This window comes from Gopherus flavomarginatus, chromosome 25, assembly GCF_025201925.1.
Source record: "Gopherus flavomarginatus isolate rGopFla2 chromosome 25, rGopFla2.mat.asm, whole genome shotgun sequence".
NCBI lineage: Eukaryota > Metazoa > Chordata > Testudines > Testudinidae > Gopherus > Gopherus flavomarginatus.
The window spans coordinates 11,664,101-11,691,519 of NC_066641.1; the positions used below are offsets into that span (position 1 = coordinate 11,664,101).

A 27,419-nucleotide genomic window follows, 5' to 3' on the forward strand; every position below is an offset into this window, starting at 1 on the left:
GGACTGATCGAGTCTGGCAATTCCATTGGTCAGTCTAGTCCCAGTACCCTGGCCCTGATGGTCCAGCATCTCTTTGAGCTGAGAAGCCAGGATGTCCTGCAGTCTGGTTTTTCTTCTCTCATTATACCAGCATTTTCCTTCCTGGTTAGACCAACAGGCCTGATGACATGAAGCTGTGAGCTGTCTTCCCCCCAGATAGGCAACTTGCTCCCAAGGCTGAAAACTGGAGAGGAGGAAGAGATGGGACCTTGTGTGGTGCAAGAGTCTCCCTGTGGTACAAATCTCTGAGCTTGCTTGGGCCGTGTCTGCACAGCCCCATCCCATTCTGTGATCCAAAGATAGAACTGGGTCATCAAGAGCCCCCAGTTGCAAGGTAGAGCTGTGAGCTGGATTAGTACCCTAACTTCCGATGGCACAATAGGAACTGGTTTCGGCTTTAGGTCTATTAAGGGTTCGAGGTGGGCCAAGAAGGTCTCTTCTTCCTGCCTGGAGCCCTGAAATATGCAGCATTTGAAGCTCAAAAGCTTAGATCATGATCTGTAGAGTTTCCTTTTAAACAGGGCATAGCTTGTTTGGGAATAACAGCTTGGCTAGCTGGCCTTCTGTAGTGTGAATTCTCAGCCTACTCACTATCCCTTGGCACTGCTGAGGTATGAGAGTAGGGAGCAGGGCTGTGCGAGGGAGTCCAAGCCAGAGGAGATGACCTCAAGGCCTGGATCTCATGGCTGCTGCCAAATTATAGAACTCTGACTGTCCTGAGCTGTTATGCCTCTGATTTTTGAGGCAGCAACATAGCCTCGGATTAGTGCCCAGAATACTCTGCCGTGGCAGGAAAACGCATCCAGGAGCAATTTTTGGCTTGTCACACATGCATGAGAATGTGGCAGTTGCACTGAGAATCTGATTACCCTATTTCCCCTCCTTTTGGTGAAAAGGGGTTAACAGCCTGCTTTTGAGGGCCTCACCAAGGCATGCTGGCCTGGCTCTGCAGAAGCTTAACAGAGGCACTATTGGGCTTGAAAAGATCCAGGCAAGGGATGTACCACCCGAGACTTGCCTTAGTGCTGTGTTCAGGGTGAGCAGGCATCATTCCGGATCAGTGCGTTCCCCTCCCCGCTGTGCTGTGAAGAGCACCATGACCTTCCTTCTCTCTTTCCTGTTAAGTGAGAAGTGCCAGGAGCTAAAAGGCAGCTTGCTGGGAATGGCTTCCCTGCTGGAGGGGAAGGGAGCTAGGTCACAGGACAGATGCTGTCTGCTGGGGTATCTTTTGGGAGCGGCCCTTCAGCTCTCGTTTTGAAACATCTGCTTTTGTAAGGTCCCTTCCTCACAGCAAGTTTCCCAACAACTCTCTGACTTGCACAAATGCAGCTTTGCCTGAACAGTCAAGACTTGCTTTGGGCCTCCTGGAGCTATTGGGGGAGGCAAGCGCTGCTTCTCCAGCGTAACAGAAGAGCCCAAGAGTTCACTGCTCAGGTTGCTTCAGCCAGTGCTACTTTTTTTCCCCATTGGAGTACTGCCCCAGGAGATTCTCTAGCATATCCCCATTGGGCACAAAGATTATGTAGGACCTCGCTGGCGCTGGTGTCCCTGCAATTCCCCACTGGATCTATTCTACTTAGAGGAATTCTTAGATTAAAAGGCCAGTAGGGATCACCGTTGGGATCATCTAGTCCAGGGGTCTCAAACACATGGCCCACTGAGTTATTTCCTGTGGCCTGCAAGCTCCTCCTCACCTGCCGCCCACCCCCCCAGCGCAGCGCGTCCCCACTCCTCTGCCTACCTCCAGGCACTTCCGCCACCAAACAGCTGTTTGGCGGTGCTTAGCGTTCCTCAGGAGGGAGCAGGGAGCTGTGTGCTCGGGAGGAGGTGGCAAAGATTTGGGGAAAGGGTTGGAATGGGGATGGGGAAGGGTGGGGCCTCCTGGAAGGGGTGAAGTGGGGGCAGGGCCAGGAGCAGAGGTGGGAGCGCTTTTGTATCTTTATATGAAAAGGGTGCACTCCTCATGTGGCCCTCCACGGTGACTTTGAATTTGAGATCCCTGATCTAGTCTGACTTCCTGGAGCATACAGGGCATAGAAAGATTCTCTGAATTCCTGTTTTGAACTGGAGCCAATGCTAGTCTGCTGGGTCAGGTTAGGGGAAACCTTGGAACTGAAATGTAGAATCTCCTTCATCCTTGGGCCTGTTCTCCTAATAAACAGCCTCCAGTGGCCTCACTGGAACCTCCAGTTTTCTTGCCATGTTCTCTAAAGAAAACAACCAGTCGTGGCTGTGGGGGAGGATGTCTGGTGCAGCTGCAGGAGCTGAGCTTACCACATGACAGTCACAGGCAGACTGGACTAACTAGTCGTCATTTGTTCCAGACCAGCAGCAGCCCCCGATGAGGGTCAGTTCTTGTTGCCAGTGCTCTGAATACAGGGGACCTTTCTGGCCTAAATCACTGGAGGGAAAGGCTCGGAGAGTAGGTGTTTTAACCCCAGAGCCATTCTCTGGGATCATAAATTCAAACCCCTCTGTTTCAGAGGGGTTGAGACTATATTGGGGAGTCGCTCTACTGCGTGGTGTCACTTCCTTCCTTGCATAGATAGGAAGGATCCCACAACTCTCCTCATAGGAATAGAAGTTTGTCCCAGCATCCTTTGCACAGTAACGGGAAGGGATTTTTGGCCATCTTCTGTTATGCTGGTTAGCTGTGGCCTTCCACCCCAGAGGAAGCTGTTTTGCGAGGCTGTGTGTCTGTAGCTGTAAATGTCAGATGCTGTTTTTCCTTCCCTTGCCACACAGCAAAGCTGTAGTCATGGCAGGGGGTGGGAGGCAAGCTGAGTGCCAGGTTAACTGGCATGTTGCCTGTCATGCTGAATGTCTGGGCCCCAGGGTACTTGTTTTACTTCTCTCTAGGAGGCGAGAGCAGGCACCTAGCTCCTCCCATTTTCCTCTTGTTTTGGCCCAAACATCTGGGTATAGAAGAGATTAAAGGGTCAATGCCCCAAGCAACAGTAGCTCTGGAGGGATCCTACTAGGGCGGTATTCCTCTCTCTTATGGTACTGGGAGGCTCAAAGCTTCTTCCTGCCCCAGTGGTGTGTGCAGGGCCCTGTTATGGGAAGGTTTGTTGGTTTCCTCTAGCTCACCTGAACATCTGTGCAGCAGTTTCCATCTGAAGACTCCCAATCATTTGGCAAATACTAAACTCTATAAGGCTCTGCTTCATTTACTACAGACATGCCGCCTCCCAGGGTAGAATGAGGCAGCTGTTAACAGCACGGAGCAGCACTGAATGGTGCTGCTTGACGGGAAGCATAGTCCAGTGAAAATGGCCTGGGCACAGAGTTAGTAGAGTGAAATCCTAGCTGGGCAAGGAAGGATGGTCCAGTGGCTAGGGTCAGTCTGGGTTCAGTTCCCTGCTACACCAGAGTCTGAGAGACTGGGGTAAATCTCTTAATGTGTGCTGTGCCTAAATTGCCCATCTGTGCAATGAAAACACTTCCCAGATGCTCAGTGCTGTGGTGATGTAGGCCATATAAATATCTTTGAGGAAGAGGGTAACTCCCTTAGTTCTGTGGGAATCGCCGAGCAATTTTTAGGACTAATATCCAAGATTAAGTGACTAATTAGGATGCCCATTTAAGATGCCTTTTTGAGAGGGTCTAACTAATCTCAAACTAGGAAATCCCCAAATCAGTGGTCACTTCTGAAAATCCTGGTGTTTCTTTCTCAAGACGACACCTCTAGCAACGAAAGCCTCCCCCCTTCCCTTAAAACTGGGAATTAGTATGTCTTACAAAGGCCTGAATCCCTTCAGCAGCAGGCTTTCCTCCAAGGCCTCCCCTCAAAGAACTGCCTGGGCCTTACCCTACTTAATTAAGATCCTCTCCCACCATAGAGCGGTGCTAGTATCTACTCCATAAACCTGCCCAAACTGTTCCTTCTCCTGTGACACTTCTCTTGGAGGGCTCTGTTCCCTGCTGGAAGAGGAGGTTCATCAAGCTTGGATGAAGGTGGCAGGACTGAATGAAATTGCTCCATTTGAGCATAGCAGGGGGCTCAAAGAGCAGGCTGAGGAATAATTGCATTATGTCTCCTGGCCCCATCCCAAGCCCTGCCCAGATGAGCAGAGAAATCTAGCCTGGGATTTCTGCTGCAGCTGCCCTGGGTGAACAGTATGGGTGAATGGTCTTGCTAGTGACCAGTGAACCAGGCCTGAATTTGTGTTCACCTGCCCTTCTGTGGGGAAGGGCTGTCTGGTTGTGCCGAGAGGAGAAACTGAAGAGGAATAAATCGCTTCCCTTGTGTAATGCTGGAGAGAAGGGTCAGGTGCATATTTGATTGGAAATGGGCTGGTGCAGAAGCATATAAATGCTCCTCCAGCTGAGGAGGTCTGTGTTCACACGAGAGCAATTGCTAGGCTTCTGATAGAGGGGTATGTTCACTTATACTTGTGCATTCCAGGATTCCACCCTGAGTATCTCTTCCAGGCCAGAGTGACTTATAAGATGTAATTGACAGGTTTCAGAGTAGCAGCTGTGTTAGTCTGTCTGAAATGGGCCATCTTGATTATCACTACAAAAGTTATTTTTCTCCTGCTGATAATTGCTCATCTTAATTAGCTTCTTAGAGTTGGTAGGGCAACTCCCACCTTTTCATGGGTGTGTGTGTGTGTGTGTATCTCTCTCTTTATTATATGTTCCATTCTATGCATCCGATGAAGTGAGTTGTAGCCCACGAAAGCTTATGCTCAAATGTGTTGGTCTCTAAGGTGCCACAAGTACTCCTGTTCTTTTTGAAGATCTAATTGCAGAGCCTGAGGGAGGAGAGGCTGCCGTTGGGTGCTGGCTCCCTTGTGGTCCATCCTGCCTTACTGCAGCTGGAAGGGGAGGAGGTGGGGTGGAGGAGCAAAGAGCTATGGAATAGCAGAAAACTACCTGAGTAAAATGCCCATGGACCTCTAGGGAGGATAGATCTTAAACAGGCATAAGATAAGATCCTAATTCCTCTCTCCTTATGTCTGTCCTTGTTCTGCTTACAAAGGGAGTCTTCTGTTTTCCAAGCATCAAACATTTACTCTAGTTAATACACAGTTACTTTTATCTTTACTGACAGTTGCTTCAAAGACTGATAGCCACCAAATCTGCCCAGAGCTGAGCAAACCCTGCAGGGTCTGGAATGTGACTCCGGTAGTCTTTGTGCTATCAGTGAACCAATCTCGGAGGCCAACTGGACAAAGCCAAGCTCCAGCTGGCAAAAGTGGTGCCAGTGTAACGGAAGCTATACTAGGATTTTCGCCAGTATAAAAATGAACTTACCCCCCAAGCTGACACTTCTACACCAGCAGAAGTCTTTAAATGTAGACCTGGCTGTAGAATCTGTAGGGGAGGGGTTCAGTAGCATGGACAGATGGCGCTTGCTGTGTGAACTGTCTCAGGCTGCGTTCTTCAGGACGCTCATCGAGACTCCATCTCTAGTGCTTCATTTAACATTTTCCAGTGCCTGCCTTTCAACCAGCATGCAGTGTCCTATGATCCTGCAGGGCTGGGGAGTGAGTGGCCTGTGGCTGTCTACAAGCCTCTCCCAGAGACTGGAGGGGGTGGCACTGAGCTATATTGGAGAAGGAAGGGGAGAACTGGTAGGACTGTCTCTTTGCTCTGGAGGATTTTCAAACTGGAGAAGGAATGGACACATCCGCAATACTGGCTTTTGGCCTACACACGGGGTCTAATACTGGATCTAACCGTGTGTGTATGGACCCGAGTAGGTCTATTCTAATGCTGCAGTAGTATAGGGTAATGCTGACGCTAGCACCTTCCTGTTCCTTTTAGATGACCAGATTCTAATCCCCCCAAACAATGTTCTGAATATAAAATTCCAACTACTAGTTCCAGTTTTAAACTTTCTTGTGGACAGGGGAGCTGTGGGTCTATTGTGTGCCATGCTGGAACTGGTTACTATAATCTGCATCAAATCTCTTGGTTTCTATTTCTATTCACCAAGAAGGCGTTTCTTGTTCTGGTCACTCTCGGAAGCAGATGATTATCGCTTGTGCAGCTAAACTAGGCCCACAAAGTGACAGCTTTTACGCCTTCGCTCCCTGCCTCCTGCCCACACGTGCCAGAAAAATCACAGGGTTTTCATCCTGTGGCTTCCCTCCCAGACTCTTGAAATTGGCCCCTTTGGAGAAATATTTTGATGCAACCTTTCCTGTCTAGGAGTGGAGGCACCTGTTGTGTGGGTGGCATGTAGCTGTTTTGTCTCTCACTTTACTCCATGTGCCCCTTTCTGAAGCAAGGCAGCTTGTGCCTTGGTCTCATTGAAAGTCCATTCATTAAAGGACATTCAAACACCAGCTTACTAATGCACATGAAGTGAAAACTGCTGGGCGTGGCCAAGTAGGGGGCATTTCTTTTGTAGCTGCCTTTAAGCAGTAGCTGGGGTAAATTGTACCACATCACAGCAGTCTTCAGGTCTGTGCCTCCCACTTCAAGAGTGGAGGAATCTTCCCTCCTGAGTGAATTGGTTTCACAGTGATAGAGAAAAGGCTAGAACCTTGTCTCTCAAATGGGGAAGGAGCCCTGGCAGAGTCAAGACCAGATTCAGTAGCGAGGAGGCCTATCAAACTGGGGTGGAACATGGACACCAATGGGTCTGGGCTCCTGGTTCTGTTTCTGGCATTGTCACTAACTTCTGGTGTGAGCTTGGGCAGGTCACTTCCCCTCTGTTTCTGCATCCCTAGAGTTGGGCAAACAATATGCACCTGGGAGGGGGCGAGAGGGCAGGAGACCTGAGGATCTTTCTAGGCAAGCATTAACAGCCTGAAATCCCAGGCTGGAAGGAGCTGTTGAAGTGAGCGGCTGGGCTGGGAAGTGAGCTGGGAGCCAGCTGGTAAACCATTCATCATTGCAGGGCCCAGACCTGTCAGCCCTGACACCTCTTTTGAGGTGATCAGTCCCATTGCCCTGCAGAAGGCCACTCTCAGGTTTGAATGCAAGCCCCAGCTTAGACTAATGGCTTTCCTCAGCTCTTCTATCCACTGGGCAGGGACTCCAGGCTGGTGAATGGAATTCCTGCCGCAGTGGAGGAGTGAAGGCTGCCTGTGGGTCAGAGGGCCATGGCTTGCCCCGCTCCCCCTAGTGCATTTTGCCTCTGTTGTCTGCCCTCCCCCATCCTAGCCCGCTGCAGAGCAGTATGTGGGAACCAATGCTGGCTGCTCGACTCTGTCTGGCCTTCTGCAGGCAACCGCTCACTGCTCAGCGTCTTCCAGCCTAGTGCCCATATAAGGGCAGAAAGAACTGAAAGCCTGCCTTGTCTGAGCACTTCCTCCCTTCTCTCCTGCTCATTGCTTAACCCTGTGTGTGGCTGCTCCAGAGAAACTGCTCTTCCTACATACGCCCATGGGTCGCTGTGCCTGGCTCACAGCTGAAATACACGCCTGGCTGCCTTCCCCCATCTGGCTTGGGTAACTTAAGGCCAGGCCAAACACAGTGATAGGGTCTGTAGTCTAGCTGGCTCTGACAGGCCTGTGTCTCCTCTCTCAAACCCTTCCGGAGCTCACACCAAGCACTAGAATTGAACAAAACAGCAGGGTGTCGAGCTGCTGCAGCAGCTCAATACCATAGATTTTTTGGAACCTGTCATGATTGAAAGGCCGACTGTGATGCAGGGAATATGGGGTTAAAGGGTTGGGTTCCCCTTTTCTGTTAAGTCCTGAAAGAGACATGTCCCTTTACCAAGACTGCTACTCTGTGCCTGTGGTTCAGATCCGGGAGTCACAAAGCCCACGGTTAAGCTAGAGTAATTTGGACTGAATGAATGAAATGACTCATGGACCAGGCTAACTCGCTGTCTGTTCTAGAGCCCTGTTCCTGCCCTGTCTGCTTGTGCTCCTAGTTTGCAATGTGATGCCCTTGGCCTGGGAGAACTCAGCACTGATATCATGGGCTTCTGCTCCCTGCAAGCAGAACAGCAGCAAGTCGCTCTGAAGGCCTGGTTTGGTTTTAACAGTGTGTTTGTTACTCCCAGACTCCTGGAGCACTGTAACAGTTAAACCAGAAAGGGCCATCTGGTGGGATGCAATCCACCGGCTAGAGAGCAGAATGTGTGGGGTAGGACAAGGAGTAACCGCTTGGGGCTTGTCTTGACTAGGATTTAAAGGCACGTTGGCAAACACAAATAGATCCTAACATAGCATACATGCTGCCTTGTCTAATGTGCTAAACTGCTAGTTGTACACAGCATTGTCTATGCTAGCATCTGTTAGGTGTTGCATCTTTAAATGCTGGTTAAGGCAAGTCCTCAGATGGCCCTGTAGAACTCTCCCTTCCTCATGAGGGCCTTAGGGAACATACCTTTAAATCCTAGTCTAGAAAACACAATTTCTAGTGAAAGCAAGACAGGAATCAGCTCCTGTCTGCAGGTGGCCAATCATGGCAGCCTCCCATACCTGCTTGTTTAACTTACAAACCAGCACCTTTGTGCTTTCTCCTGTCCTATGCTGGACAGTGGGGCTCAGGCTTCAGTTCTGGGCCCCAGCAAGTCTAAGCCAACCCTGGGGATCCCATTCAAAGGGAGTCGTGACCCACTTTGGGGTCCCAACCCACAGTTTGAGAACTGCTGTTAAATTATCCATTGCCCGGCCTACACTGTACTTCTCTAATGTGCTCACTGACATCATACCTTTTAATTCTAGCCCAGACAAGGCCAAGGACCGGGAAACCTGCACAGGCACACAAGGCGCTCCTAGTGCTTTGGTTTCTAGAGAAGTATTAGCAGTCTGACAGAGCTGCCATGTTTCTGTGTGAAATCTGTTTGTTTCTGGGTTCAGTTGCACAAAAAAATCAGTTCTCTCCAGACAGCTTGAAAGATTCTGGGTTTAGGCTGAATGTGGGAGGGGGGGCAGTCACAGGCTTGTTCCTCCTTTGTGAGTAAATCGCCACGCTTTACCTCTGCATTGTGTGCAGGTGGCAAGGCCAAAGAAGAGGCATGCAGTCTTACTGCGCAGGAGATGTCCAGGAAGGGTAGGGACAGGGGGGAGAGAAGCAAGTACTCTTGTGGCAATGCTGTCTTGCTTGGACTGGATTGTGTCTCCTCCTGCATCCCTCTCTAGTGTTGCTGGCTGGGGGAGGGTCTGAGCCTAGGTTGTCTGCATGGTGTGTACAACTCTCTGAAGACCTGGTCGGTGTGGGGCTCCCAGGAGCCCTTCTCTGGCATGCCTAGCTGTGATTTTAGCCTCTTGGCTAACTGCTCTGCAGTTGTCGTGTTGTATCCTCTTTTAGGCTGTGGGCCGGGAAGGGTTACAGGAAATTGATGGCGCTGGCTAGACTCACTGGTGTCTGGCCACCGCTCTGAGCTGAGCGCTTCCCTCCCTCCAGCTTTGAGATGAGGAGGGGAGTGAGAGGGAGTGACGTGTCCACATGCTCCTTTGCCCTGCCTTTTCCTGCCTTCTTACCCTCCCAGCCCCCCTCCTTGTAAAGACTCCTCCTGCTCAGATTCCTCTGCTCTCTGCTGCAGCCAGTGTGGGAGTTGAGAATGGGCAGTGCCCGAAACCCCGGAGGGCTGCATGAGTGCTCTCCCTCCTGAGTGCCCCAGCCTCCCATGGGGAGGGGCTGGGACGCTAGAGACCCAAATCAGAGGGTGCAGTGGCCCATGGGTGCCCATCACACAGGGGTGCAGAGGGTATAATCTTATAGCTATGAGTCAAGTTATTGACCTTCCTTCTTGATGCTGGAGTGCGGTGACCTGTGACTGCTCTAGTCACGGATTCACTTGCTAGCGGGGGATTGTGTAAGCTTTGAGGTAACCTCAGGGCAGCTCCTTAAAATGAGCATCTGCCAGGCACAGCAGGGTCCTCTGAAGGCTTTACTGCATCCAAACGGGATAAGCTGGGAGCATCAAAGGGTGTGTTGTCACTGCAGAGTTAAACTGAGCTGTTACCCTCCCTGCCCAAACCTTGCACTGGGGCTCATATGTACTTGCTTACCTGGGTACAAAGTGTCTCAGTCACAGATTTGTGCCCCTCAATCACTTGGGCAATCCTGAAAATCCAACCTGTAGTCCTTGGGGAGGCCCTTGGCCCTCTGGTGCAGACGGTGGCAGCTGATCCAGAGGGCTAGGGAAGGCCTGGATGCAGACTATTTAGGAGGCAAGGTGCTGCTTGACCTTCTACTGCTCTCTGTTGGAAGTCCTCTACTGCTGAAAGCTCCCTAACAACTATGACCAGCTATTAAAGTGGCCTGCAGCTGTGACTGCCTCCTCTTGCTGGGCTCCTCTGAGATGCAGGCAGCACAGTTTCCATCCAGTGAGGCTGGTCTGAGCATTTCCTTCCTTGCTGGAGGGATTGAGTCAGTGGCTGGTTTTTAGTCTCTGTAGAAGCCACTGGGGCTCTGGCTGACTCTGGGGAATGATGAAGCTGTACTGGGGGGAGTCAGGGTCAAGAAGGGATGGGCTCCAGCAATCCCCATGGATGAGTCTATGAGATTAGCTCAGGGCTATTTGGTAGGTCTGGGTGGTGGCATGTCAGTGTATCTAATAGTTGTATGGTGCTGAAGCTGCTCAGAGGAGAGATGTGTGACTCGGGGCCTTTTAAAAAATAATTCCTCCCTTCCTCCCCCCCCCGAATGGATCTGTTGATCCCCAGGTACTAGCCAAATACAAATCGAGATCACCATAGTCTGCTTCCCACAGCTTTGTAACTTGGTTATAATTGTCCTAACTGGGTTCCACCCCAGAGGTGGCAGACGCAGACTTTCACTTTGTCGCACAAGTGCTGTTGTATCCGGAGCTCGTAACCCCCCTTTAAGAATAACCCACCCTGCCATTATTGCTGGGAGGCTGGGCTGAAAGGCTATCATGGGGGTAGCATGCAATGCTGGAAAAAGGGTGGATTGCGCAGAGGCTGGGTCTTGCCACATGGGCTGCTCTGGATGATTTTCATGATGTCTAAAACAGCTTGTTTTGCTTATCTCTCGTCCCTAGATTCGCTACAAGGAGGATTTTGAGAAGAACAAAGGGAAGGGATTCAGCGTGGTGGCGGACACCCCCGAGCTGCAGAGAATCAAGAAGACTCAGGACCAGATCAGCAACGTATGTAGCTTTTTAATCAGTGCTCTAGAGCACTATGTAGCTGTGCTACCCTGTGGCTTTCTGGTGTGGGACAGGGGGACAAAGCAGCAGCCCTGCAAACTCTGACGGTGTGAAAACAAAGTCTTTATTTACTGCAACTTTTGGTTCCTTCTAGGATACTTGGGGGCAGGGAAGTGGGCACAGTCCTCCTGCCAGTGCACATAATTTCTGTATGTTTGTGCAACTGGAATGGGAAGCCTCTGTTCCCTGCAGATGCCCCATGATGGGAGCTGCAGCAGGAGCTGGCAGGACTTTGCAAGCCTGAACTGTGCCATGAAGGGTTCAAAATGTAGTGGGATTTGGAGGCTGGTGGGACTCGCAAAATGAAACAAAGCAGGGGTGAGCCCTAGGGGATGGCCCTGAATGGGCCAATCACATCTGCCCCATACTGTGGACTCTGTCAGATACTGAATCCCAGGCTGTAGGAGAACTGTCTAAATAACAAATCCCGTCTCATGGTGTGTCCTGCTGTGGGAACACCAGAGTGCAGAATGACTCCAGTTTAACTTCACCTTCCATGCTGTCTCAGGAAACCTCCGCCAAACGCACCTCACTTCCTCCTGTTATGTCTCACGTAGACAGCTGTGCGGTGTCCTCTGCCAATTTCCTCTGACTTGACCATGCCTCCAATTGTCCAAAGCTGGTTCCAGCAGCCTGGCTGCCGGACGGTTTTGCTGCAGCTGTTCAGGCCATGCAGGGGCTGAATAGACACTGTATCCAAGGTAATCCTGGCACCTGCTGCTCTCCAGCAGGATGGGTTGTGTAACCCAGTTTCCTACCTGGCATTGTAGAGTGCTGATTGCTAGGCTGCCAGCTGCCTCACTAAACTCCGTGCTGGACGCAGCCTTCCAAATGGAGCTTGAGAAGGCCAGCACTCCCCCTTCCCCTCCCGCCCCAAACACACACACTGACCTGGATGGACCTTCTCTAGGGCCTAGCACAGTGTGGTCTTGGGCCCTGCCTAGGTCTCATAAGGGCTTAAAGGGACTTCTGCCCTTCGCATTGTCACTCGGATGGCAAACGAAGAGCCCAGTTCCTAATGTCTTGCCTCTAGGGCCTCTAAGACGCTCTCTAGTGGACAGCTTTGGAGGCAACGATCCCCAGCAATGTGGCTGGGTTAAAGTGGTGCACTAGAGACTCTGTATGTGCCTCACCCAGCAGTGGCTACTGTCAGGAGCACAAAACCCTTCAAGTTGGAGTCCAGTCCAATGCTCATTGTCTCACTAACTAGCCCTAAATCGTTTCCTCCCCACCCCACCCCCAATCCAAAAACAAGGTTCTTGTTTGAGCTGAAAGCTAAGTCCACAAATCTGGGAGACACTTAACCTGGTCATTCAGTCCTCTTGCAAATAGTCTGGGTTGGTGCCTAGTTAGTTCCAGAGCTTGTGTGATGCCAGCCAATGTGTGCGTTACTGTTTCTTCCCCACAAGCAGCTGGAGGGAGGGCCAGGTGTGCGCTCATGTACCATGCCCTGCGTAGGAGTGCACTGGGTTTGGGGTCACTCCTGCTTCCGGCAGGGAGTGTGAGATCTCCCACACCGGTAGGGTTTGAGGGGTGGGTGTGTGTGTGTGGGGGGGAGGTGGGGGGTGCACAGCATCTGCTTCCTCCAGAATACAGAGTTAACTAACCTTTAGCTGCTGCCCTGTGTGTATTTAACTTTCTTATCAGACTGAGGCTGTTGCAAAACCGGTGTGGTCAAGGGCAGGATCCACAGAATGCTGCTAGTGAAACCAACCCTCAGTGCTGTAGCTTTGCATGTGATCTTGCCTGCTCACTTTCCACTTGACGACCTGCTTCCATTTAGTCACTTCCCTTTCTTTAGAGATTTGGAGCTCTCTGATGCCCTAGGCCTGGGCTAGCACAAAGGCTGCAAAGCAACTGTAATGCCCCCGGAGAATACCCCTGCAGCCCAGAGCCTCTCAGTCTTGTGCTTGGCTGTTCTCCAGCTGCCACGATACTTATGGTGGCCATGGCATGCAGGGTGCAAGCTGGGGCAGATCTCGTGTCTGCCTTAGCCAGGAGTAAGGCCTGAAATTGGTCCTAGGGATGAACTGGGGCCATCCAAGGTTAATGTAGCCCAGGGGCTGGTAAGATTCTGGCCTTGCCCCAGCTCAGTTGGAAAAGATGGCGTGGCCAGATGGGGCCCTGGCCAGGAAGCTGAGTCCCCTGTCCTGTCCCATAACCACCTCCAGTAGGAAGTAGAGGGCAGACTATTGCCCTTCCCATGTCTTTTGTGGGGTGGGGTGAGGGGGATCTCTACCAGCAGTAATCTGGGTGGTAAAGGTGTAGCTAGAGATACTCCTCCCTAAGAATGTACAAGTATCCTGGCCCCTCTCTGGGAAGAGAGCAGATGCAGAGTTTCTGCAGCAGTGCCCAGAGGATAGCATCACAGCCCGGTTTCAGCTGCTCTTTTTCTGATAGCCCTTCAAACTTGGTCTGGTACCAACTTAGGAAAATGTTCAGGGGAAGGGGAGGGGCAAAGCCTGCAAAGTGGTCACCTGCCCTGATGCTAGTGAAGATCTCTGCAGGGTTTCAGCTTGCGGTGCTAAACCAGGTGCCCTTGCATGATTGAGGTGAGACCAATTCTCCCCAGCCCCAATCCACACACCCCCTTAGCCTGCAACAGTGAAAGAGAAGGGATGAGCCTGGGAAGGGGCAAGAGGAATTTTACATGGAGGATCTTCCCTTGGGTAGGCATGAAAGACCCAGTGGGAGAAGAGGAGCAAGATGCAGCCCTCTGGAGAGAGCAGGTAGCCATGGCAGCATGTAGTGGTGCAGTGTTATCTCCTTGGGACACTAAAGCATAGCCCCTGGCTGGGGAGGAGCTGAGATTGAGTGGCAGGTCTCTCCCTCCCCACCCTGTGCCAGTGCACTTCCAGCAGCCATCTGGGTGCAGAGGAATCATTCACCAAGGTGAGGTGCTTTATGGATGCTGCAGCCTGCTCCCCTGCCGTGCAGCTGGGGCAGGTGTGGAGTGCTGTCTCTACTGCTAAATAGAAACAATAGCTTTGTTTTGGGCAGGTCAGCAACTTCCAATCAATTCAGCAAGGAACAAGAACCACAATGGAGCCCTGAGCCCGTCTGTGCTGTGTGGCAGCTCGATGCTGCCATGTCAGGTGGGCTCTGTCCTGTTGCTGCAAGCAGCTTTTTGCTGTGGATTTCAGGAGAGCGGCACTGGGCCTTTTAGCTTTCACTTTCCCTGGTCTGTCTCACCCACCTCCCTCCCCACCCCTAGGGCTGGGAGGATTCCCCATTGTGCTGTCTAGCGTCATTCCTGCCCAACTTGTCCTCCAATAAAACTAGTTATTTAATAAAGATACAAACACCCACTCTGACCTGAACAAAGGGCCTGGGAGTGCAGGCAGAGTTCTAAGGCTTACAGGGAATTAGCAGCTGGGGTGGGGGGTACCCGGGCTGCAAGGTGCCGGGTACCCGGGCTGCAAGGTTTCTGGCCCCCAGCATGTTGAATTCATTTCTCCTAACCTTGTTGGGGGAGTGGAGTGCTCATGACAAATGCCATTCTCTGCTCTGCCCCTCCCCCTCATACTTCAAAGCTTCTTTATGAATTGACAGAGTGGTGCCTCTCTCCAGAGGCTCTAGCAGTCCATGGCAAACACTGACAGCCCCAGGCACCTTTGATGCAAGGTATTATAGCCGGGGAGTGATAGAAGCCAGAGTCCTGATTCTGTGACCACGCAACAGCATGGATTTGTAAGCAAGGTGATGGCTGCCTCGGGTCAGGATTTCAACCCCTCTTAAGGAGAAGAGAGATGCAATTTTTTCACTGACTTATAGAGCAAACTATTTTGCTCAGGGTAGTTCCCCTCCCAGAAGCATAGCTCTGCGCCAGGCTTTCCCTCCTGCCTGTGCTTCGTGTCCTGCAGCACATAACTGTTTAACCAGCCAACAAATGGGCTGCAGGTGTCTTCCTGCACTGGCTGTGTATTCATTAACTCAAGTAGCTATTAATTTTTACACCCACACCCAGACGTTAACCCTTTGCCCTCCTGGCCTGCCGTTGAGCAAAAGTGAAGCAGAAACAGATTGCAGTGGGAGACGGAAGGCTGTGAGTGCGGTACACAACCAGTGCATCTTGGCATCTGCTGCTATGCTTCTGAGCCTGCTTAGGCTGCTGAGCCTGTGATTAGGACCCCCTCTGATTTCTAGACCAAAATCAGTTTAATTAGTGGTGGATAGAGGTTCCATAGATTAGCAGGCTGCAGTGTGACAGGTGGATGCGAGTCATCTGACCACTAGCCCAGAGCATGTTGGGTAACACTTTGAAAAGTGCCCCAGTGCCACTTTCAAGAGTGACTTGAGCCTAAATCTCTTGAAAAGGGGACTTGGGTACCCTTGAAAACTACCCCTGCCTGCTACAGAATGTTTAATATTAAATACTTTCTCTGAGGTTCTGTTTGATTAGTTGATCCTCGCCCATGCCTGTGTGCGCACTCTGACCGTTTGTAATAGATGGCTAAGGTAGCTCTGCCAATGACCTGAACACCCCTGCCCTGTTTACATACCATGTAGAGAGATGTTGGATGTACAGCTGAGGGGTGGGCCCCAGGCCCTTGTCTACACTAGGACGTGTCCCTTGCTACAGTCAGTTCAGATGCATCAGTGACTAAGAAGAACTGCAGCTAGTGTTGTCCCAACACTGTGCACCGACCTGCAGCAAGAATAGCCAAGGGAGACTGCTGCTTTAAAATGCAAGACATTCCCGTGCACCAGTGTTCTGGGAGACATGGTTCGACAGTGTAGTGCAGCCAGCAAATCCATCTGTGGCTACTGGGTCCAGGCCCAGCTTGGAGAGACTGCAAGTCTGGGAGCTGGACCCCATGGTTCTCATGGGCTTTGTTTTCAGGCTGCTGGATGCGGTCTCCTTTGCTTTCACTTGCAATTAAGTCACGTCTCTTCTCTATTATGAAGGTCCCTGAAATTGGGCAGAAGGTTGCAACATGCCATCCCTGCTTTAATGGGCAGGGGGGCTAACTATTGCCTCTAGAAAATACAATAGCCTCCTCCTTTCTTCCGGTTGGTTCCTTCCCAGCAATCTCCCTGGCTCTGTTAACTGTTCAGGTCCTTATTTAGGAGGATTTCCCATAGCTGATCTTCCTCAGTGATGTGTAGGACAGATAACCTATTAGCTGCTGTACAGCGTTCTCCTCATGCTGATCCTCCTCTCCCCAGGGCTAACTCTGGTAGTGTGCTTGGCATTTGACTTTCTTTTGGGGGTCTCTGTGGTGACAGGTTTGGGAGGGGTGACACATACCTTAAGGTCCATGTGCTAAACTTTCATTTCATAGAACCTAGGTTTCACATCTGCCTAGGCTCATGAGGGAGGAGACGGGTGTGGTGGGATTTAACTTCGCTCCTAGCAGATCATAAATAAGCAGGAAGGGCTCAGGACTGGAATAGCAAGGGGGCCTTTGCAGGTCAGGAATGGCTGTAGGTGCACTGGAAGCAAGGATTCTGTCTGTCCTGGTCTTGCGCCAGCTTTTAAGCATGAACACCTACCAAGCACTTTGCTTAGTACTTGAGGAGGGAGTTGACTGGGGCTCCTGATATTTGCTCCCACTCTGTAGCATTGTTGCTGTTAGCAGGCTGGCCACATGCAGCATCGCTGCAGGGGTGGAGAGACAAGTAGTACCAGCCTCCCACTTACAGGATGCTTGTCTGCCAAGTAAGGGCTGATTGAGACACTCTGAAGCATCTGACTTGGTTCAGGGTCTCAGTGTTTTCAGTACAGTAGAGGGGACTAACCCTGCCCCTCTTGGTCTGACTGAGACTCTGCCACCTAGCACATGACCTCATCCCTGGCTCTGTCCTCCATATGCTGTCTGGGTGGTGTGGGGGCTCTTGCACCCATGATGGGTAACTGGGACCTCCTCTAATCCTTACTGCAAAACATCTCCTGACTGTGGCTAGATAATCTGCTCCTTCTGGCTGTCTGAGAGCTGGCGTTCAAAGGGTTAATATGGGGAACCTAATTGAGGAGGTGTAGTGAGATGAATCTAATCTGTAGCCCTCTGTTTAGATCCTCTGCTGGGATTCCCTTCCCACACCCTCTGTTTGTCTCACTTTTTGTTATAAATACTGCAGCATTTGAATTGAATAATTGCCCCGATTTCCTGGACAGCAGCCTCTTTGCTTCTCCTTAGCTGCCAAGCTGCAGGGCCCTCATTGGGTGCTTGGGAGTATTCCCAGTTCCAGGAATCCAAGGCACAGTGGCTCAGCCTCAGAGGCCAAAGCCAGGAGTGAGGGATTCTCCCAGAGCAGCCTGAAGACCGAGGGAGCCAACACAGCCCTCAAATCCATTCTAGTGACAGCTGTTAAAAGCAGCTGCTGCTGCTGCTAGCAGAGTTCAAAGCCCTGCTTCCCTGACTGCGTATGAGGGCACCATCGGTACCCAAGCTGCCTATATCTTTATGTTGTTAACAGTTCAGCCAACGTGGCTGTCAGAGAAACTGCTGTCTGCACCAGCATCAGGGGGTGTGTTCAAGATGTCCTATAATGTGGCTACAATCACAGCTGCACTGTTTGTACAGCACCCTGCACAGTGGTGTTCTGGTTCTTGACTGGGGCTTCTAAGTGCTGCTGTAACACACATACTGAATACTGTCCTGACTTGAAGCACAAGACAAAGCAGGGCTCAAGGAGGGAGAGAAGCTAACACTTGCGGGAGCGGGGGGGGACGTTCCTCAGCAGCCTCTGTCAGGCCAGGGAGATTTGAGGCCTCTTGCCCAGGGGATGCTGTAGGCTTGTAGCTTCTCACCACTCTTGGAGGCGTTGCCACGGTGTGAGGCTGTAAAGTGCAGCCATGCCGAGAGCCTGCGGCAGCCTGAAAAGGGTGTCTTCCACTCCACGTGTGTGCTTCCCTCGCAAAGCATCAGTGAGGACCAAGGATGCTGGGGGGACTGAAGAGAAGTGGGCCACAGCAGAGGCTGGTGCTAGGTGGCTGTTGCATTAGCCTTTCTTCTGAGGACCTAGGTCCAAACCTTGTCTTGGTCACAAGTGGATATGAGCTGGAACCAAATAAACCACCTCAGAGCGTTCCTGGCCTTAACCTGCCACCCTCCAACAGAAGCTGTTGGGAATGCAAAGAGACAGGGCTGCTGCAAATCACAATCTAGGTGCATTGGCACAGCTGCATGGGGAGCCCAGGACTGGACTAGAAGGGGGGCTGGGGTTGGCAATGAGGGGCAGCAGCAGAGGTATGGGGGGATTCTAGGCCTGGCATAGCAGTGGCTGCAGGTCAAGTTCTCTAACTGGCTGCAGGCCCCTTGCTTCATCATGTCACTTCAGAGTCTTCTTTCTCTCCCTTCATCCCCCTTGCCCTTACTACCATTATGGCAGATCCATTATAATACACTTTATATACACCCCCCTCCCCCCACACACACAACTATCACTCCAGGGGATGCCATTGTCCAGCTACTGTCCCCAGCATTGCTGAGCTGGCCAGAAAGCTGCACTGTGGTGACGGGAGAGGGGTGGGGAGGATTTACAACCTATTTTTTAGAGCTGCAGTCTTGGAATAATCCCTGTGGCATCCTTCCCCTTGGCCTTTCCCCATGGGCCTGGCTGGCCTCCTTTGAGGGAGGCCTAGGAGCCAGCCCCGAGTCCAGCAGCGCCCATCAGCTGACTTGGGCCTAGCAGTGTTGTTCATCGCTGCCCCTTCCCAGCTGTCTCATCAGGCCTGCTCGGGCACTGTTGGGTGATGGGGCGCTGTTTATACACTGCTGAACTCTAGCACGAGGGGTCCTGGTCCGTGCCTGGGCCTTGTAGGCACTGCAGCCGGGCTCCAAGGAGCTCACAATCCGTACATAAGGCAGGTGGCTAGTGCCAGATGGGGGAGGAGTACAAGAACAGTGACAACACTGGCCAGCATCCTGGGCGGGGGTCCCAGCAGCCTAGACGGCCGGAAAGCTCCTTTCCCGTGAAGACCTGGGTGGCATACAGTGGCACAAATGGGCCCCTCAGCTAAGGGCCCTAGAAGAGTGCAGCAAAGGTGAGGAACTGATGCTGGGCGGCAGGAGAAAAAGGATGTCACCTGCCAGGAATCTGTCCAACCCAAGTGTGTGTGTGGTGGGGGGGGGAGCATCGCCTCCCCTGTTAAACCCTACAGCTGGGTGGAGGGGACTAGGATGCCTGGCTCCTTTCCCACAACCAGGGTTGTCTCTGGAATTGCCAAGCGTCTGCAGTGCCCCCTGCTGGACTGGCACATGAATAGCAATCGTTTTCGAGCAGTCCCAATGCAGCTTTTTTCAGGCAGCGTGGAGGATTGGCTGCGCTGCAGCTCTGGGCTAGGACAGAACTGTCTGACATCCTGCTAATGCTGTGACCCTTCAGGGCAGGCAGTGAGGGCTACACCACTGAAACTGCCTGGTGGAATCCTAGGAGGGCAGAACGTAAACAGCCTGGATGTCATGGCCGGATTCTAGCTGCCCCTTGTGAAAAGGGCTGTGGGATCAATGACCGCAAAGATGGTCTCTCCAGCTGCAGCACACAGCACCATGCTGTGGGCCTGGCACACGAGCGTAGCGCCCAGTGCACCTAGACGATTGCACTGAGGCTTGGTCCAGGTGAGATCTTGCTGGGGCTGTTGCCTGGGGATTGTAAAAGTCCTGGCTCTAGTCTTTGCTGTGCTAATGGGTCTGATGCAACTGGTTTTTTTGGTGGTGGAAGGGGAAGCACTCTTAAAACCTGCTCTCCGGGGCAGACCTTGTGACTGGCATGGACAGGCCCCCATCTGGGCCAGAAGCCCCCTAGAACGGTTCTAATTCTGAATTTCTTCTTGTAGATCAAGTACCATGAAGAGTTTGAGAGGAGCAGGATGGGCCCAAGTGGCGGCGAGGGTGGTGATATGGAACGCAGGAACTCCCAGGATGGTGCCAACTACAGGAGACCTGTGGAACAGCATCAGCCGCCTTCTCAAGTCCAGCCCAGCAGCCCTGGTAAGGAGCTCTGAACTCTCTGGGGGGAGCCCTGATTACGCAGATACGGCCTGTCTCCTGCACAACCTCCCCCTTCCACCTTCATCTTCTGACACCGATGCCCCAAAGAAGCCAGGCTTCAGTTCGCTGGCTGCAGTGGGGCTATTGAAGCCCATGCCCAGTGATGCAGACCTTCTTCGCAACATGTTTGCCCACCTGTGGCTCCCCCTTAAAGCCCCCTCCCCCAGCCCAAGCTATGAGTGAGGCTCGTTACAAAGAAGGGCAGCATCCCTGAGATGCAGGGCCCTGGGTCTCCATAACTCAATACTCCGACAGTTTGCCACGACTAACCGGGACTTTCTCTCTCAGCCTACCAGCAGCAGCAGCCTCCATCTCAGTCCTATGGCTTCAAGGAGCCTGCAGCACCGGCCTCTACACAGCGTAATGCCCCTTCAGGAGGAGGAGGAGGAGGAGTGAGTATAGCCCAAAAGGCGGCAATAGCACTTAACCTACCAAGCGCTGACGCTAGTTGGTGGGATCCCCGTAGTGGCCGCTAGTGCAGGTCAGCTTTTTTCTCCAGTCATGCAACCTATCCCAGCTGCTGCAAACACTCTTGCGTGGCGGTGAGGGTCAGGTAGATTGGGGGGGCCCACCCCTTGTGCTATCCTACTGCAACCATTATCAGGGCTGATGCTCCTGGTCTCCCCTTACTTTGCCTTTTGGTTGCTCTCTGACTAAGGCCCATGGTGGGGGAAGAGCTTGAACTCTGCCTCCTGAGCCCTCCAGCCCAGTGTCTGGCCTGCACTGGCATGCTGTGAGCTGGGCCCAGCCCCGCAGCTCGCTGACCAGTGAAGCTGTTGCTACAGAGCCCAGGAGTGGATCCTTCAAAGTTCAATGCTGCTCAGCTCCCCTTGATTGCAAACTCTTCCCCACAGAAAGCTCAGCTGCTCTGGGAGGCCTTTACTGGTTGGAAGGAGAGCCGGGGCTGCTGCCATGAACAGGCTGTGGGGGGTGGGGAGGGAGCTAGAGCCCCTACGTGTTGCTGACCCTCCTCTCCCTGCTCCCCAGAAGCGGTTCCGTGCAGTCTACGACTACAACGCTGCTGACGAAGACGAGGTCTCTTTCCAGGATGGGGACACCATCGTTAACGTGCAGCAGATCGATGATGGCTGGATGTACGGCACGGTCGAGCGCACAGGGGACACCGGCATGCTCCCGGCCAACTACGTGGAGGCCATCTGAGCTGTGGCCGAGGGGGCGTGGAGTGACACCCGAAGCACCCAGCCCACCCGAGGTCCTCTGTCATGTCTCTCTCGCCCAGCATCCCTTCTCTGCCGCGTTCTGCCATTACTCCATCAGAGCTGCACCCCTGGCCCATCCGTACTCTGCAGCGGGCTCTGGTTTCTCTTGCCAATTTAGCTTTGTTTTGTAGCTATTATAGCTCTGTTGGGACTAGGTGGGAAACCTTCTCCAGAGGCCACTCAGGCTGGCCCTAGCATTGCAGCTTCCCTCCTCTAATCTCTTCACCCTTCACCCCCGTCTTTTTGAAGGGGTGGGGGCCTAGCTACCAGGCGCATGCCCTGCATCCCCAGGGAATATGAGGGAAGCAACTGGATTCGCTGCCATCCTGAGCTAAGAAAGGATCCCAGCTGACCTGTCTGATAGGACCAAACCCATCCACCTCTGCTAGGCCCAAGCCAGGCAGCTGGAGGGGCAGTAAGGGACAAATGACAAGGGGGTGTCCCCTTAATAGCAAGTTAGAGGAGGGGGTTAGTGGGGATCCCCTTCTCTAGAGCCATAAGTACCTCCCACCTGGAGGGAGGGCTTAGCTGGCAGCAGGGAAGCCTGCAGGGATCTCGCATTGGGCCATCCCCAGTCGCCTCTCCCACCTCATTGCCGCCATTAAATGTTTCCATTCTGTCTCTCTCTCTCTCCCCCTTCCACTCCTCATTTTTTCACCAACTTAAACAAAAAATATTAGTTCCAAAGAATCTAAGATCAATCGATTAACCTTTGAATCTTTTTTCGCTCTGTTCCTCTAGCGTTTTCCTTGACTTTTGGGCTGTGTCATTGCCTGCAGAGGTGCTGGGATCCCCAGGGTCTGAGGGGGACAGAGACAGAAGTGGCAGGCAGTGGGGCTTTGGGGCTGTGGTCCTTGGAACAGGGTAGGGCTCTTAAAAGCAGCAGCACAGGTCTGGCCATGCCATGCGAGCTCCCCTGGATTGGGCCACTCATCTCTGGGCCTTCTTGACGCTCTGTGGGGTGACTGCAGCTGCCCTGGGAGTGAGGAGTAGCCCATGGGCTGCTTATGTTTGAGGCTGGATGAGCTGCTTGTGTTTGAGAGCTATGGGGAGGGGCAGAAGGTGACTCCTTGCCTCCCCCATGGTCATCCAGGAGTCCCCATGTGGGGGTGAGGAGGAAAGCAATACCCAGAACCCCCTCTAGAACCAAATACCATTCCAGTAGAGGGGAAGGGCCCATGTGCCTTCCAATCAGCTTCTACATTTCGCAGCAGCAAATTCCTTTTGATCTCTTGCATAGAAGGGTTCTGTCTCACCTTGCAGGCAGGGTCACTGCTCGCTCTCCCATCCCTGCTGCTGGATGAGCTCCCTGTCTGCGTGGCCATGTGGTGCAGGGTCTGGGGAGCGGTCTCTGGTGCCCCCTCACTACCCCCTACCCCATGGCTGTTTGGAGCCACTGACTTCTCAGTCTAGCTCTGCTTTCATCCTATGTCCATGAACGAACTGAGCTGACCATGGGAGAGATTCTGCCACGAGTGGCTGGCGGAGATGTCGTGAAAAAGGCACGAGGTGCCTTGCGGGGGCAAAGACCAGGGACTGGCTCTATCAAGTTCCACTTAGTTTCTGCTTTGCACTGGCATATGCCTTGCTCACTGGAACAAACCTCCCCACACAACAGTCAGCCAACCCTCAGCTGGAAGGAGGAGAGGGAGCCAGCCAGTTCCATCCGTGCCTTTCCCAGGGGCAGCAGGGCCAGTTCTAGTTCCAATTCCATTCCATTTTGAGTTGGGATGTTTACAGCCTTCTCTCCGTGGAGGGGAAGGGTCAGTGGCAAAGGGACCAGGAAGGGCAATAAACACATACATTCCACCCCCAGCTTCGCTGCATTCTCACTGGGTCCAGGCTGGTGGTAGACATTCCAGGCTCCTGCTGGCTTGCATCGCATCAGGGACCAAAACTTCAAAGCACATCCCCAACCCAAGCCAATGTTTTGGGCCCAGGGGCCACTATAACTGGAAATCTGTATGCAGAGAAGATGGTGCTATGTTGTCCTTGGTTAAGGAAGTTGGGCATTGATAATAGCTAGCTGCAAATCCTCCCACATTTCCCCAGTGGATCAACTCCACTACCCTCTCTGCCTTGGCATGCTGAGACCCCCACTCCCTGGTGCCTTTCTCCCTCTCAGCTGGAATTCCATGTAGCATGACAGCCCTTGTTATGCCAGGGGAGTCTGACCTGATGGTGCATCCAGTGAGGTGGTCTGTAAGTTCTAAGCAGACAGGCCTAGCTAAACGTTTTGTAATTTTTAATTGAGTTTTGATATCTGGCTTTAAGAGTCAATGTGGGGACTAAGCTGAGAAGCATGTCGGTTTCCAGAGTCTCCCTGATGGGTGCCCCTTTCTCACTGAGCGCACTGGAGACTTGCTCGATCCCAGCGCACTGTTCTGGGTTTACCCCTCTGTACACTTCCACTTCTGCTCTGTACACTCTTACCTTGGTGCTGCCCTTTCGGGGGAAGGGAGAAACAGGCTGCTAGATTCTTAAAATGGGGAAGCCACCCCTGAAATATGGAAGAGGACCCCACAGACAGCCTCTCCTCTTTCTCATGTGCTCATTGTTTCACTTCCAAAAGCACAATGGAGATGCAGAATCGTGCCTATGGGACACTGAATTGAAGGTGAAATGTTTGAGTGAGAGGGCCTAAGGGGTGGGTAGCAGCAGCGAGCCCTGAAACCTGTCACTTCCTAGTCTCTCTCTGGTACTTGCTATAGTGCTGAAGCTTGTATGGGCAAGAGGGTCTCTGGTCTCCTGTCCCCAGATCAATGTACTTTACTGAAACGGTTTCTGAGCTGTTCCATTCCACTGGATGAGCCAGCTAGCAGCAGGGCTGGGGATAATGGCGAACCTTTTGCTTAACCAACTGTCCTGTTCATCTAAGGGCTTGTGGGAGACTTGGGAGGGGCGTGGGTGAAAGGAGATGCAGTCAGCCTTGGGGAGAGCATAAAAGTGACAGCGATGGGCTGCAGGGAATTTACATCCTTGGTGATGCTGAAACATGTGAGCACAAGACCTGGGGGAATGGAGAGGTGCACATTCCTGATTACTAATACTCTGTTCTTAGAGCCAGTTGTCTGGGGAGGGGGGAAGTAACAATGTGAATAAACCTTTTTTAATGGACCAAATGAAAACACAGGAAACGTAAGTTTTTGGGCCTAAAACTTTTTTAATGCTACCTTGACACTGTTGTCCCTATCTTCCCCTTCTCCTGCCTGCCCTCCCCCCTTTTTTTCCTTCTGCCATGGAAAACAGACATCTTATTGCTTGATTTCTGCCTTCTCTCTGACTTATGCACTTTTTTGCCTTTTTTTCATAGCTGAAAAAGCACCTAAACCTGTATTTAAAATAAATAAGTAAAATCTTAAAAAAAAAAGCTAAATTTGCATCATTGTAACCATTTCATTAATGTGTGTTTGTTTTTAAACAAACAAGTCTTACATCTTAGCTTTCCAAGTTGCATTTCAGTGCCGGGTTTAAATCATTTTTTTTATTATTATTGGTGAGTTTTTTGTCTGTATATTTCTTCCGATGGGCCTGAACACCCCCCAGAAAATGAAATGTATTTGGCCTTTTTAACTGAACCATTCAATGGAACAAACCAACAAACCCTCTTCTGGGTTTATTCAAATTTAAAATAAAAATATAATTTTTACCTGCTGACTGCTGTGGTCTTAATTGTGGTTTTTTTAAATTTTCCTCTGGCTTTAAACAGGTTATCAGTTGTGCTGGAAGAGGGAGAGCAAGTAACAAAGGAAATTAATTTGAATCAGTTTTTGGATATTTTAAAAACAACTTTGCAGTGACGTGACTTCATGGGCACAGTGTGGTGCCCAGTGAAGTCTGTTGGGAGCTAAATCAACAGCCAGGCTTCTACTCCATTCCTAATAGCTGTCTGCGTAGCTCAGAGCCACTTCTGTTCCTGATATGCAAGGCCGGCTCCAGGCACCAGCATTCCAAGCTGGTGCTTGGGGTGGCAATGTGCAAGGGGCGGCAGTCCCTGTTGTTTTGCCCCCAGGCAGCGCGCTGAATTGTCGCCGTGGGCTGCAGGGGCAGTCCATGCTCCGTTAGGGTGGCAGGTGCGTTACCGCGGTAGCGACAATTTGGCAGCAGCTTCTATGTTTGTCAGCGGCGGCTTCAGCTAACCATAGAAGCTGCCGCCAAATTGCTGCCACCGCAGAAACACGCCTGCTGCCCTAAGGGCACATGGACTGCCCCCGCCGCCCGTGGCAGCAATTCGTTGCGCTGCTTGGGGTGGCAAAAACTGTAGAGCCAGCCCTGCTGCTATGGAGGAGAATGGTTGTGCCTGGGCTTTCAGAGACCTGGGTTTCATTCCCAGCTCTGCTATGGACTCCCTGTGTGACTGTCAGCATGTCGCTTAGGCCCTGATCCTTTACAGGTATTTAGGTTCCACTGAAATTGGTTACAAACCTAAACATCTCCTGAGGATCTGGGCCCTACACCAAACCTTTAGCTGCCTGGTCCCAATTTTCAGACCTCCACAACACTAGGTGTCTGGTAGTTCCCATTGCACCCCATAGGAGGTCTGGTCTCCCATATATCTGTTCATTAACCTTTGTGCCTTCAACACCTCTGCAGAATGGGGAAATACCTCCCTTCCACGCAGAGGGAAGGATAAATCTCCGAATGAGGTTCTCAGATACCATTGTCATGAGAGCGATAGAAGTTGGTGAGTTTAGCAAGGTAAAACATTTGGCAAAACCTCCTGGCTTTCTGTGCCCTCCCTGTAGCAATTATCAATCCCTGCAGACATCAAGTTAATTGGTCAAATTGGAGACCTTTTCCTATAGAGGGGAAAACTCCTGTTCCAGTGTACCTAGTCACACTTGAACTTTGAATACCTCCTAAGTAGCCCATCATTCCTCCAGCTGGTGACTAAATCCTATTGTCAGAAAGAAGGTGGCGGCTAGTGCTTCACTTTGGTTGTTGGAGCCATGCAAGGTGGGATTTTCAAGGATACCTGAAAGATTTAGGAGTAGAAAGTCCCCTTGAAAGAAGAGAGAGAGGAATATTACATGGATCTACATGAGGGGGGGAAAAGGTCACCATTACTTTTAACTCCCTCCCATGAAAATAGGTGTTCTAGAGAAATTAAAGCATGTAGCAGTAGCTCTGCAGGGAGTAGCTGTGTCAGACTCCAAAGAAGGAAAAGTTTTGCAGGTTCCCTTTTAAACTGGTTCCACGTCACTGCATCAAAATGGCTTTGCTTGTCATGCCAAGAGCCCTGGCTCCCAGTTCTATAACTGACTTACCAGGACCCACCAGTGACATCTCCACCCCAAGTGGAAACCTGCAGCAGCGAGTCTCAGAGCCCGGGTCTAGGGACTCTACCTGTGTAAAGGTTTAGGCTCAGAATTGCTTCACAGCTGTTTTTAGCATTGTTGCACAAGCCCCGTCTGTAGATCCAGGCTCTGAAATGCTGCAGCTTTCTGCTTGCTGTGTAAACGTACTCTGCGAGTCACTGAGAGGGAGTGTACTCCTGTGGCCAGTAGACTCTGAAGATATGGGTTCCATTCTTCCTTCTGTCGCAGATTTCCTGTGTGACCTTGGCAATCACTTAAATCTGTGCCTCAGTTTCCCTCCTGGAGATAAAATGCCCTGTCTCATGGTCTTTGACTGTCTTGCATGTAAGCTCTTTGTAAGAACATGAGACTGGTCAGACTAGAGCAGACCACTGGTCCATCTAGCCCAGTATCCTGTCTTCTGACAGTGGCCAGTGCTAGATGCTTCAGAGGCTGTGAACAGAACAGGGTGATTTATTGAGCGATCTAGTCCCTCTTGTCCAGTTCCAGCTTCTAGCAGTCTGAGGTTCAGGGAAACCTAGAGCATAGGGCTGCAGCCCTGAGTGTCTTGGCTGATAGCCACTGATGGACATATCCATGAACTTAGCTAATTCTGTATCTCATGATGTGTCTGAGCAGCATTTAGCGCAATGAGGCCTTGTTCTCAGTTGGTGCCTCTAGGTCCTACTTCAATAATTATCTATCTCACCCTTCCCCAGGGCTCAGTGCATGTGTGAGGAGCTAAGAACCCATTTACCATTTCATAGGCAGAAAG

At 51.7% G+C, this 27,419-nt stretch overlaps 1 protein-coding gene across 2 annotated transcripts in view; it reads left to right on the plus strand.

The window, feature by feature from the left end:
- Positions 1-25,004, plus strand: part of LASP1 (LIM and SH3 protein 1) — a 54,420-nt gene extending 29,416 nt beyond the window's left edge. For both annotated transcript variants that reach the window (XM_050935345.1, XM_050935346.1), the window contains exons 4-7: positions 10,964-11,071; positions 19,914-20,067; positions 20,416-20,519; positions 21,118-25,004. In XM_050935345.1, coding sequence (XP_050791302.1) covers positions 10,964-11,071; positions 19,914-20,067; positions 20,416-20,519; positions 21,118-21,288 — 537 coding nt within the window. In that variant the 3' untranslated portion in view covers positions 21,289-25,004. The remainder of the gene's footprint in view (positions 1-10,963; positions 11,072-19,913; positions 20,068-20,415; positions 20,520-21,117) is intronic.
- The last annotated feature ends 2,415 nt before the right edge of the window (positions 25,005-27,419 follow it).